General features: G+C 34.7%; 1 protein-coding gene across 8 annotated transcripts in view; it reads left to right on the top strand.

Moving 5' to 3' along the window:
- The window catches only part of aralar1 (calcium-binding mitochondrial carrier protein aralar1), a 31380-nt gene extending 15108 nt beyond the window's left edge, over positions 1 to 16272 (top strand). For 5 of the 8 annotated variants that reach the window (XM_076115202.1, XM_076115209.1, XM_076115206.1 and 2 more), the window contains exons 2-15: positions 879 to 1017; positions 4114 to 4290; positions 4673 to 4959; positions 5288 to 5526; positions 6634 to 6687; positions 7174 to 7264; positions 9588 to 9663; positions 10110 to 10318; positions 10637 to 10717; positions 10907 to 11119; positions 11534 to 11656; positions 11971 to 12073; positions 12374 to 12464; positions 12830 to 16272. In XM_076115202.1, coding sequence (XP_075971317.1) covers positions 879 to 1017; positions 4114 to 4290; positions 4673 to 4959; positions 5288 to 5526; positions 6634 to 6687; positions 7174 to 7264; positions 9588 to 9663; positions 10110 to 10318; positions 10637 to 10717; positions 10907 to 11119; positions 11534 to 11656; positions 11971 to 12073; positions 12374 to 12464; positions 12830 to 13004 — 2058 coding nt within the window. In that variant the 3' untranslated portion in view covers positions 13005 to 16272. The remainder of the gene's footprint in view (positions 1 to 878; positions 1018 to 4113; positions 4291 to 4672; positions 4960 to 5287; positions 5527 to 6633; positions 6688 to 7173; positions 7265 to 9587; positions 9664 to 10109; positions 10319 to 10636; positions 10718 to 10906; positions 11120 to 11533; positions 11657 to 11970; positions 12074 to 12373; positions 12465 to 12829) is intronic. The other 3 variants (XM_076115203.1, XM_076115204.1, XM_076115208.1) reach the window with 3 other exon arrangements.
- The last annotated feature ends 321 nt before the right edge of the window (positions 16273 to 16593 follow it).

A 16593-nucleotide genomic window follows, 5' to 3' on the forward strand; every position in this document is an offset into this window, starting at 1 on the left:
AAAACTACGAATAATTCTGTAATAAAAACTATGAAACACTATTGTTTTATCATTATTCTATCTAAAATAAATATAAAAATAATATAAAACAAGGAAATACTTACATAATAAAAAAAAACTTCACCCCTGCAAATGTAGTCTGCCGTTGCAAATTTTCGAAATGATCGACGCGACTCATCCATCGAGCGAAACAGCGATTCAAATGCGCGAGTGTGACAAGGATAGCCTATATGACGCGTATATCACGTGACATGCGGCGGGCGTAAACTCAAATCATACTTGTGTGCGTTTTTATTACATGTCACATGAAACGGACAAAAACAATTTAAGGGTTAAAGTATTTTTCCGATAAACAACTACTTTGGAATATAATACTATAGTAATATAAAGAAAAAAGAGATCACCAATCGCTTGCACACTTCTTATCGTGTCGATATCTTCAATTTTTATGACCAACTTAATAGTATAAATCGAAAGTTCGTAAATGCTCTACAGTTGTAGGATTATGAAGTGACGTAACTACAAGGTGACCCCCTGTGGCTAGAAAAGGCCGACGGTATAAGACAGATCCTCATCCTAACGTACCATTTTCTCTCAAGCTAATTCGCGCGGCTCTGTTCGTATACAATGTTTTATATCTTACCTCAGCAGTTGAACTGTAGACCAAAAGCCTATGTTTAATTAATGGTACCTACTCAACCATCGCCTGTTTCGTGGTTCAATCGAAAGAGCGTTAGCGACAGAGATACTTTCAGATTTATAATATTGAAGTGGATTGTTCCTAAATATTTATTCTCTGGCTCCATTTGTAGTTACGTCACTGCACTTACATAAAGAAGGTTTTTTATAATAACCATTTTATTTTATTGTGTTGACAGGGGGCTGGTTATTTAAAAAGGGCAGACACAGATCGGCTACATGAGATATTCTTGAAGTACGCCACTGTAGAGAAAAACGGGGAGAAATGCATCACCAGTGAAGATTTTGTACGAAAGTTTCTCGGATTATTCGACGAAGGTCAGTACCTAGTTATAAGTGTACATATTTCTTTTTTTTTTAATTAGTGAAGAACTTGCCTCAATGCTGACCCACATTTGGATTTTGGCCCGGAATGTAGCATGGAAAAGGCACTGAGTGAAGCATCCTAGCCAAGTGCGGGTTTAGGACTTGGCATTCCTAGCTTACAAAACGGTCAGGCATTCAAGGTTACGGCACAATATTTTTTTCACTACTAAAGCAGACAAGCAGAAATAATTCTATCTAATACGTATATAAACTCGAATCCACATAACCTTACAAAACGCCATGTTTTTTGCTAACAATAACAAATTCTAGAAAAGTACCGTAATCTAATCTTACTGTATCGCATTTGCTAAACATATTAGATTACTACGTATATTTTTGTTATCTATTAGATAATTTAGAGACCTTCATAGACCAGCATTGACATTGTACTCGAATAGGTAAATAAAAATAGTCTCACGGCGGTAATTAGCTTTATTATACAACAATAGACAAATCAAATAAGAATCATGGTAACCACATTTTTGTTAATAAGAATATAATCGTCCACTAAACCAATTCCCACAAAACAAATGTTTTTTTTCGCCGGATTTCCACAGTTAAGGGTCATCATCATCATCGATTTTCTAAAATGATCTGTATTATTACATGCACCTACGAGCTCGTGCGCCTGTCCAATTGTAAAAGTAGTAGTGTAGTAGTGTCGAGTATTGACAGTTTGACATTTAAAATGTAGTGCCAAAATAGTTCTTAAGGAGCCCGGTAGAGGCGCTGAACAGATTTTTGTCTTAATTTTCTCGATAGCTAGCCCGTTGTCGGTAGTCGATAGTAGTAGAGAATCGAGCTAGAGTAGTAATAACCTAGCATAACTTTAAAATGCATCTACAAATATCAGAAACTATCTAGGTATCATGTACTGTGACGTCACTCACGTACAAACCTCGTGAAAGCAACGTGTTAACCGAATGTACCGATAATACTAATAACATAATATTTCGTAATTCTTTCAATGATAGACAGATACCATAACAAGATCTGATAAAAACTTTTGGTTGTTAAATGCATCTGTTTTTGCTAAGTCATTGATTGATAAAGTACTATTTGGACAATTACTTGGTGTGGTGTAATGGTACGCAAATAGAAAACAAACTCGATACGAAATCGATTCGATAGTATCGAGAGTTAAAAATAGCGTTACTGATTATCATATCTGAAAGTCAACTATCAACGTTCCTATCGCCTCATTGCAATCCTATTAGGTAGGTAGAATGCCATGGGTACCTACTTATAGTCCAAAAACAGTACCTAGTGAGACTTGGCTTGCACAATTTATCTTGATTATAATGAATTGTGAACTCTTCTAAGTAGTTGAACTATAGGTTATTGCGTTTCTTAGAAATATTACAATACAAATAGTATTACAATTTTAAACACCGCTATTGTATTTCATGTTAGTGTTTAGTCCAAATGTCTGTGCCAATTTTGTGTTTACACGATACACTTGCTGATCAATGAAGACTGAAATAAATCACATCTGTTGTTCTTCCACTTAACTTCGACAGAAAAAATCAAATCCCATTGCATATTTCATTTAATTTTGTGAATGACAATCTCTCTTAGTGCTAAAGTTTAGCAGTGAAGTCGTTTGACAAATATAATTAACGATTTAAATCTAACGAGAGAATAAATTGCATAGTAACAATGCCGACTCACAAAAGGCGGTCCAATTTTTTATACAGTTCTTGAAGATCGAACCTATAATATAAACAAATATTAAACTTAACGGAATTTGTAAAACAAGACCTATTTTAACGAATATCAAACCATCTAAACAGGACAACCGAAGCTAAAATTACGCAGATACAAGATCTCTAATGCCATCTAATTATCGTCCACAATACATTTTACCAGATAATGCAGTACACCGCATACACTCGGACGACCTCGATCACGTAATAACGATCATCCGTACAACTAATATAACTGTACTAACAATATCAAGGACTCGTTATATTTATCTGATCACGAATGTCGTAACTGTCTATAATTTTGTATCTGTTCGTCCCCATGCGATTTTAGTTCCTGGCGGGGTAATTTTGGGTCACTAGAATGGGAAATTTCGATATTGCTCACAGATGCACAGATAAATATTGCATTATGATAATATAGTTGTTATGCAGAGCCACAGTAGCGCGATACTGAACGGTCGGTACCATCAAGTATCGAGAGTTTGACATTTAAAATGTACTGCCAAAATAGTTCTTACGGATCCCGGGAGAGGCGCTAAACAGATTTTTGTTTAAAATTTCTCGACAGCTAGCCGGTTGTCGGTAGTCTATTGTAATAGAGAATCAAGCTACGGATATCGCCATAGATATCTGAATTACGCAATTATATAAGGGCTTCTCCTGTTTACAAATTCTTAGTGTATGTATAGTTGCTTTTACCTGGTAAATAGAAGAAAACCATTTCATTACCAATGAAGGGGATGTCTTCTAGTCGGAAGTTTTGATTAGATTTTAATTGAAATTGTTCGGCTGCTTTACATATCTCTCGATGTTTAGATATGTACCTAGATGTTATCTACTAAATGACACTTCCAAACTTCACCACGTTTGTGAACTGTACCTCGATTCTCTACCACTATCGACAACCGACAACCGGCTAGCTATCGAATTTTGACATTTAGAATGTACTGCCAAAATCTTTCCTACGACACCCGTCAGAGGCGCTGATCAGATTTTCATACAAAATATCTCGATGACAGTTCGGTTGTCGGTAGTCGATAGTAGTAGAGAATCGAGGCACTGCACTCTGTGTAATAGGCAAAATGGCACAAAACTCTTTCTTAATACTATTGATTATAGATAGTTGAGAGTGAGAGTTGTTACTTGAAGAAAAAAATGGAACCACGCACAGTTAAAAAAAAACGTTTTGTTGTTTAAGTACTTTTTAGATCTAGCTAGTTACTTTTACATATCCATACAGGACGAACTGAGAAGCTCTATTTTTTGCAACTATGTTAAAAATAGTTAGTGCCTCTAATAAACAAATGTCCATATCAAAATAATATGCTTATACTTTTTGCAGATGACTACAACAAGGAATCGGTCAAGCTCATCGCGGGCATCGTGGACATGGACAAAGACGGGTTCATCTCGTTCTCCGAGTTCCAAGCCTTCGAGGGGCTGCTGTGCGTGCCTGATGCACTGTACAAGACCGCCTTCCAACTCTTTGATACTAACGGCAATGGACTCGTCGCTTTCGGTAAGGCATTTTAAACCTTATTTGGTTCGTAATTACGTGTTTGTTTCAACGTTTTAAGCTGTAGTCTACGACAACTGACGATGAAGAAGTTCTGGGTGTGATTCCCTAATTGGAAGGTGCTTTAATTAATTTCCTAATTTTATTTGAACTTTGCTTTTATCATACCTTTGGGTAACAAGTGTACTTTACTAAGCACGAGTCTCCTCCCGGCATTAAGATCACAGTTAAACCATGTCAAAGTCCTTTCGGGCGGCTTGAACAACTTTGACACTTGATTGACCAGTACCCATAAGGTATATAAAAATATAGAAAGTGAAACCTTGAGTCCGCCACCAAGAGATAATCTAATCAATAACTTAACTCAGTCTTTTTAAATTTGCAGATGAGTTCGCAGAGGTCATGCGTAAAACAGCCTTACATCAGAAACTGCCTTTCAACATGGAGAGTACCTTCGTTCGCCTATACTTCGGCAAGGATAAGAAGCGTCTCGTCACATACCCTGAGTTCAGTCAGTTCCTCCACGACTTCCACGAGGAGTACGGAGTAGAGGCCTTCAAGAAATGTGACAAAGACGGCTCCGGGTTCATCAGTGCGGGAGACTTTAGAGATATCATGCTGTCTGTTAAAAGGCATTTGCTTACTAAGGATTTAATGACTAAAGTTATTAATGTAAGTATTTTCAGTAGGTTTACTCCTTCTGACACTTATGCTTTTAAGTCTACGCCAGTTTTTTTACAAAACTTAAGGAGCAGTTCCTATGTGTAAAGTCCTGGATACGGTCATCACCAAACCTATTCGTCTATCTCTGAGCACAGGGGTCGTGAGTTTGAATCTCATATGAAAAATAATGCGTGAACCACAATTTTCTAATATATAGTTGTTTCGACTTGTGTGCTTTTTGTTCGTTGTTTGTATGTTCGTAAAAGACACTAAATGCATTTTTTTTATAAAAAAAAAACTCTATTTTTGGTTAAAATATTCTTTTGATATTTTCTAGGCATCCGGTTTCCCACAAGGCGAACGAAAAATCAGTTTCCCATACTACATGGCCTTCAACTCCTTACTAAACAACATGGAGTTGATCAAGCGAGTGTACCTCAACGCCACGACCGGGCACCGAACCCAGGAAGTGACGAAGGAGGAGTTCTTGCATTCTGCTCAAATGATGTCTCAGATCACGCCACTCGAAGTCGATATATTGTTCACTCTGTGTGATATGATTCATCATACTAATGGGTAGGTAAACTTATTTCAATAAAAAACCGTTTTCTTAGATTGTAATGCAAATACAAGGTATAGTCTCAAAAAAGCATGGCGATTTGAAATTCAATTAGTAGTAAATTTGTATAACTATCATTCCGTATGTTTTGCCTTTACTTAAACTGCTATCTGCCAAAACATAAAGTTATTCTTTACATAAAGTTATTTCAGATAACTTTCAAATGAGTATGAGTATATATTTTTTTACTCTTGGTAAAAAAGGTTCAGTCCATCTGTGTTTTTACGTCGTCTAAATAACTGAACGAATTTCGGCGAGCCTTAAGGAAGCAAACTATGAAAAGCTAACAGGAATTTTTTTCCCAGCAGTAGAATAGCATAGGCCAGTAATATAAAAAATAATGTTATTTCTATAATTTGTATCTGTTCATATTTCGCGTGTGATATCTTCCTGTGCTATCTTTGCAAGTCAATAAAACAATATGTCAAATTGGCACAACCATGTTTATAATATTATATTCTAAGACTTGGCAATACATGTGAAACTAACATTTTATGATTGCTATTATTAGAGAGTTCAATGCACTGATTATTGATAGTTTTATTCAGAAAATAAGAGTGGGTGTCATGAAATTTATATCGACATTGAATTGACTTGTGCATTAGCAATAGACAGGTGAAGGACCTTTTGTATTTTAATATTCATTGAAGCTTAGATTTCAATCATAGCCAGTTGCATTAATCTGAGAATAGCAAGTTATCTTTGTTGTCAAAGTGTAGGCAGGAAACTATTTTTTATCCTTATTAAAGCGACATTGTCAACATTGAGGATGCCGCCAGGGAATTCAAGATTTAAGTACACATTGAATTCCTAACAACATCTTAATAACTGAAGTTAAATCTTGTCAGATTTAACTTCTTCTAAAAAAGTTTTTTCTTATAATAAAAATAATCCTACATTGTTTTAATTTTAATAACTATGTTTTAGAAAATTCTTATTATAAACTGGTTCAATAATTTAGGAGACTATCCCTATAAATTAAACAAAATTTTTCAAATAAATATTTTCTCAGGATAATATCAAAGTGTATTCTAATTATAGTTTTATTATATTGCCGGCGTCAGTGAGGACGCGAGTGGTATCGACGCGTGGGTAACGAGCTCGACTGGCAGTAGAAAGTGGGTTTTACAAAATGCATGTGGTTTGGTTGAACATTTTTGGGAATACCTATCTGGAATAGGGTATTTTGAGCAAAATTTTTCGAGATTTCGACAATACATTTGCTGTTTGGTTACTGCAAGATGCTTTACGTGGTACAGAAATGGAAATTCACATATTTACAGTCACTGAATTCTTACCTCCAATTTTACTGCGATATTTAAAATTTAATATCAAAAGTTGTTGGAGCTCAAAACTAAAATTGTACTATTTTAATAATGATTTTGTTATGGACATGTTTCCCTTTTGCACATAGTCATACCAATTAAAAGTTTGTGCTAAAGGGCAAAGTCAAAAACCCTAATAAAGACATTTGGGTTGAAAAGAAACCAAAAAACTGACTTTAAACCAGTTTTTTTTTAACTTATGGCGTGATTTGCACCCGAATCAAAATACTAAATACATACCTTAAAATTAACTAATACCATATTTTCTCATCTTTCCAGCCGTATTGTCTACAATGATCTCAACTCTATAACTCCGGAACAATACTTCAAGCAAGTGACCCGCCGCGTGGCTGAAATCAAAGCAGTTTCCGTGAGTATATCCATCTCTTTCACTCGCGAGGGCGAGCGTATCGCCGCCCTATTCTAACATACGGCTTGTGGACCTGCGTATTGTATGTTAGTGTAATTTAGACTTTATGTATATAGATATAAAGGCCAATGCGGACTAATATAGAGGTTTAGATGAGTGATTCGCATCACGAAATTATATAGTAAAGATTTTTGTACACACTAACGGTTGCCAAAATGATTCTGCGTATAAAAGTTCAAGTTCAATATAAAATGTACCAAAAATATATAATGCCTCATTATTATAATATGTAAGTACATACCTTTAAGTGGGTATACATTATACCAATACCTAAATGCTGATTTATACAAATATGTAACAAATCGATTGAAACTTTCGAAATAAAATTTTAACAAATCATGTTCTAACGTACCTGCTTTTTGAGTTGCCTTTAAAAATAATGTGAAGTAAATTATTGCTGACATAGACAATTCCGCGTTCTTTTTTAAAACTAGTGATGCGACTCCCTCGAGCCTAGTCTGCCTAGCTTAAATTGTGTTTAGTTTGGAAACATCACTAACTGAAAGGTTTAAATTTCTTTCTTCATGCACAAAAGGAGGAGGTAAATATGTTAGAGCCTTATCGATTTGTTAACATATTGGATCGCATCATGGTGAGTAATGGGTACAAGTTTATGATGTTTCTGTAATTATTATTAATTATTTACTATTAAAGTGACTGTGAGTTTTTGGTAGACGGACGAAGTAAAATCGAACTACTGGTTATTAAAAATTCGTTTCTATAATGTTTCTTAGATCAATCTGTCAACTGTGCTTCTAAAAGTTTCATTTGGTATTAACCGGCCTAGCCGGGCGGTAAAACCGAATATGTGTAGATGACCCCGATCTGCACAAACGGAAAAGATTGCCGAACCAAATATTGACGTATGCAGCAAGCATAACTGTACAAACAACCTCTAAAATAAAATAAAAAAAAACGATTAGTAAGTTTATGAAGAATGACTTGGAAGGCTTGTTGATACGTTTATGCCACACGTTATGGTGTCCCGTAGAATCAATCTCATGGATAGATTGAAAAGGGCTTTACAAATTATAACTCTTATTCTTAGTTATACTACAGGTATTACTTTTCCGTAGTGTCAAGTGTCTACCAAAAACTCATAGTTGCTATTTTTCAATATTTAAATTCTAGTTTTATATCCAGGTTCATTGTACATTATTCACCGTTATACTAAACATTAAAGCTTGCGATGCTAACTAATTCTATAGCATAAAGATTTACATAAATACAATGTTTAGGAATTAACCCCTAATTTTTAATCTCCTTGCAGCGATACTGTACAAAATATTATGTAGCTTATGTTGGAAAAAAGATGAACATAGTAGATATTGATCTGAATAATAATTAGGCCTTAATTTAATACTTTTTTTAGTGGCTAGATAATGTAGGTACTTAATTAATTTTAGTTAGATATTTGAAACCGGGCCTTCTAAATATCTCACAAATAAGTGCTGGATAACTATCCTTTTGGACTAACTAGTCCAAAATCCTGGTAGACCTAACTGATACACTAAACAGCACTTATTTGTAGTTTATAAAACCGGTCGTAATTACAGTATTAAAAATAAATAAATAAATATTCCAAGTGTCAAGTGCTTATAAAATAATTAAATAATTTCTCTTTAACCCACACATTGCTGAGCTGTAAAGCATGCGATCCTTCATTGCTTACACATAAATTACACCAATCGCTCGAAACTTTTATGAACTTTTATGCTAGCACATTGACACTTGCATTACACATACTATACGAAACCTAACGTGCTTACAAACAATGTAATGTAATTTTATTGTAGACTATTTTGATACTTTGGTAGAATTTTATTGATTAGTAAATTTTTTCGTGTAAGCGTATACGTATGTGCACGTAAGTACGTGTACACACATGTACGTACAAGAACGTATACGCAAATTAAAGCGTTGTTTGCAAGCATCTGTTGTCATATTTAAAAAATATATTTCGTGATTTTAATTAAAAACATGAAACTAAAAGTAATAGTACAATTATTAACTTGGGAACTCGATATTGGCTTTAAATCTACGTAACTATAGAAACGGTGGTAAAAATGTACCGACATTTTGATATTTGACTAATGGAATATATATAAAAATTTAAGGCGAGTAAGAATTTTCAAGCGAATATTATACTCTACTTTTAGTATACAAACATGTATCACAAAACTCAAATATGCCATAATTTTCTTACCTAGCATGTATCCATTGAGTTTGAACGTGGTAAATACCGTGGGTATGCTTGTTACAGAGTCCAGAAGAGCGTAGTGTGTTCATACAGATATTGGAGAGTACATACAGATTTACACTCGGTTCTGTTGCTGGTGGTAAGTAGGCTTTAATTTCTATTCTAAATACAGGACAATAAATCTATACAGTTTCTTAATACAAACCCCCCCTGTAATACCGAAGATTTAAGCAGAAATTAATGAAATACACCCGCGTTTCGCCATTTTCAGTGTAAATTCCACGTCACAGGGGACGAGTATATCGCCATAATATACATTTTGTTGGAGATAGATTTCCAAAATACTAGTTATTTTCTGGGGTAGAACCTCGAAACATTTCAACAACTTCATATTTAAATATTAGTGTATTTAAATTCATATTATCTTAGGTCTCTCTCTCTGATGCCTTCTAAAAAATTCTGATATTCTCTTGAACACTTTGGACCAAATAATATCGAGCTACTACCTTCAAATCGGAACAATATTTTTTTACTTAACTTTATCTTCGCCCATCAAAAGAAACATAAAACCAATTTCTCTTACAGCTGTGGGAGCTTCCGCCGTGTACCCAATCGACTTAGTAAAAACCCGTATGCAGAATCAACGTACCGGCTCGTTCATCGGTGAAGTGGCGTACAGGAACTCGTGGGACTGCTTCAAGAAGGTCATCCGTCACGAGGGAGTGTTCGGACTGTACCGGGGTTTGGTGCCGCAGCTCATTGGAGTGGCCCCGGAGAAAGCTATCAAATTGACGGTCAGTTCATTTATAAATAATAGACAAATATCCCCAACAGCACACCTTGACTTTTCGGAGCTATGTGTGTATTAGAAATAATAAAATTATCACTTGCTAACTTGTTGAAGAAAAAATATGTTGATGAAACCAATATTTCTTTAATACAACGTCAAGGCCTAATCCTTCCCTAGTTTGGGAGGACACCTTTGCTCAACAGTGGGACGGCAATGGGATGAAAAAGCGTTTACAAAAAAACTCATTTCAATAGTTAACAGCTGAAAACTAATTTAACAGCTGAAAACTGATGTATTCATTAATTTTGTTTTGTCCTTTCAGGTGAACGACTTAGTTCGTGACAAAATGTCAGACAAGAATGGCAACATATCGTTATATGCTGAAATATTGGCTGGTGCTTGTGTAAGTATGAACATAGTATTTTTTTCATTCTGATACCTGTAGTTCGTAATTTCTAGTTTTATTTATTTCATTGTGGATACTTAATACAAATATCTATAGTTTTTGGATGTAAAAATATTTCTGAAATCTTAAAATTGATTTCCATTTAACGCTATTTTAGCTAATAGTAAATTTTTATTTGTTTTCCAGGCCGGTGGTTCTCAAGTAGTATTCACGAATCCGTTAGAAATAGTAAAGATTCGCTTGCAAGTGGCGGGCGAGATCGCGGGCGGGACTAAAGTGCGAGCGTGGTCCGTCGTCAAGGACTTGGGACTGTTCGGACTGTACAAGGGTGCCAAGGCGTGTCTGCTGAGAGACGTGCCTTTCAGCGCTATCTACTTCCCCGCTTATGCTCACGTTAAGGTATGGCAACTTTATTTATTTGATTCGAGTTATTATTTTTATTTATAGGAGTGGCTGTTTCAGATAAGTTGACTGGTGTCTAACAGAAAAGACTTGTTTCAAACTGAAAACTTCATTGTTATTTTAGGCCCACCACTATTATATCTGAGCTTTAAACCAAACTTGATATTATTACTGATTCAAAGAAAGAATGCATATCATTCACGTGTATGTTTATACATATACGTGATATTTCTACCGTGTCTCGAAGTTTCTTTGTATTGTGCATACACTTGGACTGCAAAAAACAAAGCCCTGCAGTTGGCTGGTTTCAATGAAACTGGCGGCCGTAGCCGAATATCGACTAGGAGGACACACACCATATTAATTTGACATTTACTAGATAAAATATTAATAAATACATGAATGTTTCAGGCTAAATTCGCGGACGAGAACGGTTACAATCACCCACTGACTCTGCTAGCGGCGGGTGCTATCGCGGGTATCCCGGCCGCGTCGCTCGTCACTCCTGCTGACGTCATCAAGACTAGGTTACAGGTAATATAATCACACCTTTTTAAAAATCATGTAGATTGATATAAAAATAGTATAGTTGCAGAACTATACTATGCATTTTAGTTAGTTTGTTAAAGCAACAACGTTAATACATCATCAGTGAAAATGTCAACTGTCTAACTCTCACGCTTCATTTAATACAGCCTAGTAACATACAGACAGAGACAGCGAAACCTCAGTAACAAAGTTCTTTTTATCCTTTGGGTACGAAAACTCAAAAAATTAACACTTTATGAGAAACTAAATGATTCCCACTGTCATGAATTCTATATTTTCATGCAAGTATTAAATTCTAGGTTGTAGCCAGATCAGGCCAAACGACATACAACGGTGTGATCGACGCCACGAGAAAGATTTACGCTGAGGAAGGTGCTAGAGCATTCTGGAAGGGAGCACTAGGTAAAACAGATTATTTTATACTTTAATTGTATCAATTTTAAGCTTAGGTTTATAATACTACTATTGTATTAATGAAAAACCTACTAACGTATATAATTTTCCAACGATCAAATAAAGAATTTGCAGTAAGGAACATAGCTTGGCTTCACTTTGTCTAGTTTAATTTCTTTTTAGTGCTACAACATTGAGACTTGGCAATTAATTTCACATAATGTTTTGGTGTGATACAGCTAGTTAGCTAGCTTAATAAAAAATATGTTTTGTCTGTAAACATAAGTATACGTGTGTGTATGTTTTCAGCGCGTGTGTTCCGTTCATCGCCACAGTTCGGTGTGACCCTCGTCACCTATGAAATCTTACAGCGTCTGTTCTACGTCGACTTCGGAGGAACGTGAGTATCCAACTATTAAAAATACCTTTTATATTTATTAAGGTCATTCGCATTAGTTTGATAACGTGACCGATATATCGAGACCTTTTACCGGAAAGCAATATTTAATTCAAACGTACGACTAGCCCAACCCCATCAACGAATTCAGTAAAATACAACAACAATTCTGTTGCTTGTGCACATCTCGACATTGATGTTCGTTATAATATTGAATCTGGCGTCAGTACGAAAAAGAATGCAGAATTTTATGAGAAAAGCTGTCTAGAATCCCACGGCCAACCTTTTCAACTCTCTTGCTCTCCGGCACTCTTTCCTTAATCATTTTTTAATTATAAAACTTAATTTCTTCATCAATTCTCTTGCAGTCGGCCGTCCGGCTCGGAGCTGCACGTGGCGACCCCTATCGAGGAGACGGTGAAGAAGCCGCAACACATCGGCGGCTACCAGGTGGCGCTGCCCGTGCTCACGGGGCTCGAGACCAAGTTCGGCATCTCTCTGCCGCGGTGGTCTACCGTCAAACCACAACCACAGCCGCAGTAAACATGGAGCTGACGATGTAGCTAGATTTATTTAGGTAACAATGATACTTTTAATTTTGTGGGTAATGTTATTGAGATTACATTTAACCTAACACTGTAAAGTATCTTTAACGCGATGAAAATTTAAGAGACTTTAGTATCTGTACTATAAAGTTTTGTTTCTTTTCATTTCGGTTAAACTACATCGATTTGGGTCAATTATATTTTAAATTTTTCATTTATTCGGATAAATTCGGACCTTTGAATAACTTATTTATAGTGCAATTGATCTACGGTTTGCTGAAAAATATTCTTCATAATTATAAAATCAAATAACTATAAAGACAGTTAGAGGTGTCATCTCAATAGCATTAACCAAGATAACAGCCAAGTAACCCCTAAAACAATTAATAACAATAATATCATGATTGTGAATAGTCTAATACAAAAAGCAGTTAAAATAGTTCCCGTAAAACTTAATTAGTAGCATTTAAAAGATTAAAATGCTATAATTCTTTTGTCCAATATCGAAATCGTTTCAACTATAAAAATTGAACATCGTATAAAGGAAAATCTTTATCGTGCCGTCTTCTGAAACCGAAATTATTTACAGAAAGTATTGAAGATACGCCGAAGAACTGTTTCCTACTGCTATTGGCTTTCGAATAACCATTAGGATTTTTTGTATGAAAAATCCTTGGTCTATTCCTAATATCTCGGCGTGAATGCAATGGGATATTATATTATAATTTTGAATCTGTATACCTGAAACTTTATAATCATCTTTATCTGCAGGCACAGGAGTGCCTCCGCCAAGACGAGCCAAGCGTAACATTTTCCATGAAAATGGTTTATGGGATACAAATTTCGAAAACTATTTTATATTTGTTAAAAATTTTCCAACACCTTAGAACAATATGCCTGCTATTTTCTTATCACGTTCAAGACTTACAATCATGATTTATAATATCAGCTTACTTCAAAGCTCCATATCAATGGTGTTACTATAGCAGTAACTGCTTTCGTATTTATGTGCAGTAATACTGTACTACTAGTTGATTTGTATGTTTGTAGAAACTCGATATTTAAGAGATTTATTTTCAAAGTACGTCTATATAATATATCATGTCGTTGAGATTATTTGCTCATTTTTGCTATTTGAATATGTTAGTATATTTGTTTAAAGAAAGTTTTAGTTAATATAATTTAAATCTAGACTGAAAAGCTCTCTGCAAGCAATATTGGTGTGTTCAAAACTATGAAATTATTTTTCTTAAGTCAGAAATGTAGTACATATAAATTATGAGCCCTGAGTTACGAAATTATCCCGATAGATGGCTTTGCTAGTCCTTTGGGATTTAAACCAAGCAATAAATCTATGATTTTATTTAAGAAAATAAGTTATATTTTAACAAGTATGTACTTTGAAACTAAATCTCTTGAAAGAACGAGATGCAATCATACGTTTCACACTAGTTAGATAAAGACAACAACTAATGTAGTTAACTCGCACGCAAATAGCATTTTAATACGATCTTATATGATCGAAATTTTAGATTTGTTTTTATAATTTCTTATGTGTTACAGTTATATTTTATATAATCAACATCTTTGGTATTATATTCGCATTATGAATAATTTGTATTAGAGTATTTGGCAATCATTTGTATACATACTTTTGGCTTTTTATAACTTGTATTTACCTTTTTATAATGTTGCATTTTTAAGTTTATTACTGCCGGATTATTGTATATTAAAGCACTTCATGTAGCATGAAGTAGTAATAGTATTTATTTCTCATGCATTTAACGTTTTAAGTTACACTAAAAGCAATATATTTTTGTATTTTATTTTTATAAAATCCGTTTCTTTTATAATAACTGTAACACATAAGAAATCCTTTAGTTTAAGCGATAATCGAAATCAAAGCGATCTTTATATTGTTGTTTTATTTTTTAATTTGTTATCTATAAATATAGGAAACTAAAATTGTTTTTTAATTAGCTACAAAAAACTTCTTAAAAATATTGGCTTAGACCTAAACATGTCCATATCCTTAGAGCTTTTAAATATATAAACATTTGCCTTCGTAGAATTAAAATATCGAAACCTCTAATATATTTTTCCATTTGTTTAAATATTTAAAAGCGTACTTTATAATAAGCGAAAATACTAGATAGGATTTCTGCAAGAGATTATTATACAAAGTTCAAATATTAAATTCAACAATTTGTACAGAAAAATGGAGGAGCTCGTAGCTAAGTAACAAGCCGCACGGATCGATCTCTCAAGTTAAGCTACACTTGCCGGGGTTGATCCGTGGATAAGTGATCATATTATACATACCGAGTTCCTCCGTGTTTCGGAAAGCACGTTAAATTGTGGGTCCCGGCTGTCATTTTCAAAGATCTTTGACAGTCGTTACCAGTAGTCAGAAAGTCTGACAACCAGTCTTACCAAGGGGTATCGTGTTATAACCCACGGGAACACTGTGAACCCAAACCCTGGGTTGTACAGGTCCGATAATCAGTCGCTCCATGTAAAATACTGGTATTTAGATCCGGTGGGACTGGAAGCCGACTCCAACATAGTTGGAAGATTGGCTGATATAATTTGTACAGAAGATTAATTGTTGAGATCTAAAGTTTAAACACTGAGATTAAATTGAGGCTTTGTGTCAAGCCTTGAGCACAAGGTTTGTATACAAAGTTGTTTTCCTTCGCAACTAGCTTGGGCACGTCTAACGTATTTTCATCTATTAGCAATAAAAGCTGTGTATACGCTTAAGTATAAGTTGTCGCCGTTTTGGTTAGCAATTGATTTATTGGGATTTCAAAGCAAATGGGATCTTAGTACTCACTTAATGTTGATTGTGTCACTGACTCTAAAGTAATACCCTAAACGCAACAAGACCCGTATTTACAATGAAAATTTTACTCCCGTCAGCAGGGCTATGTTCTAAATTCTGTAATTTGTTTACCTGCGCTAGACTTGAACCTTGCACACAAGACTCTCTATTGAGGAGATCTTTCGATATTTGTCTGTCTTTGTCTATGTCTTTATGGGCCAACTTTGGTATAATTTGCTTTGAAATCCTATATAGTAAACGACGGCCCAATTGATATGCACAATTTTGTTATCACGAGAGTGTAAGTTTAAGAATTGATGTTGTATGACAACATTGTATAAAGTGAATCATAGTGTAACGAGAAGTGATAGCCGATGTGACTATATTTATTGATATTGTACATTTGTGTTACAAAGAAATCGAATAAAACATTTATTTGGGATTTTTATTTATTTCCTTTACACCCATTTTCCTAATAGCTCTATGTGTCGATGTACATAACATCACGCCTATTATACCAAAAGGTGTAAGATGTAGGTATGCAGCAGTGTACCCACGTTTCGCCATCAACAATTTTAGTTCCACGATAACAGGGCGAGCATATTGCCATTCACAGAGTACTTAGTAGGTTGCAAATTACGAGTAGGTACAGATTCCTGTATTCACTGGTGATGTGTCTTCTATCTTGGCATATATTTAGTATCAAGGTTACTGTCATGTGTAAAGAACATTAAATCACACGAAAGTTGCGGAAGAATTGACC

This window comes from Anticarsia gemmatalis, chromosome 6 (assembly GCF_050436995.1).
Source record: "Anticarsia gemmatalis isolate Benzon Research Colony breed Stoneville strain chromosome 6, ilAntGemm2 primary, whole genome shotgun sequence".
NCBI lineage: Eukaryota > Metazoa > Arthropoda > Insecta > Lepidoptera > Erebidae > Anticarsia > Anticarsia gemmatalis.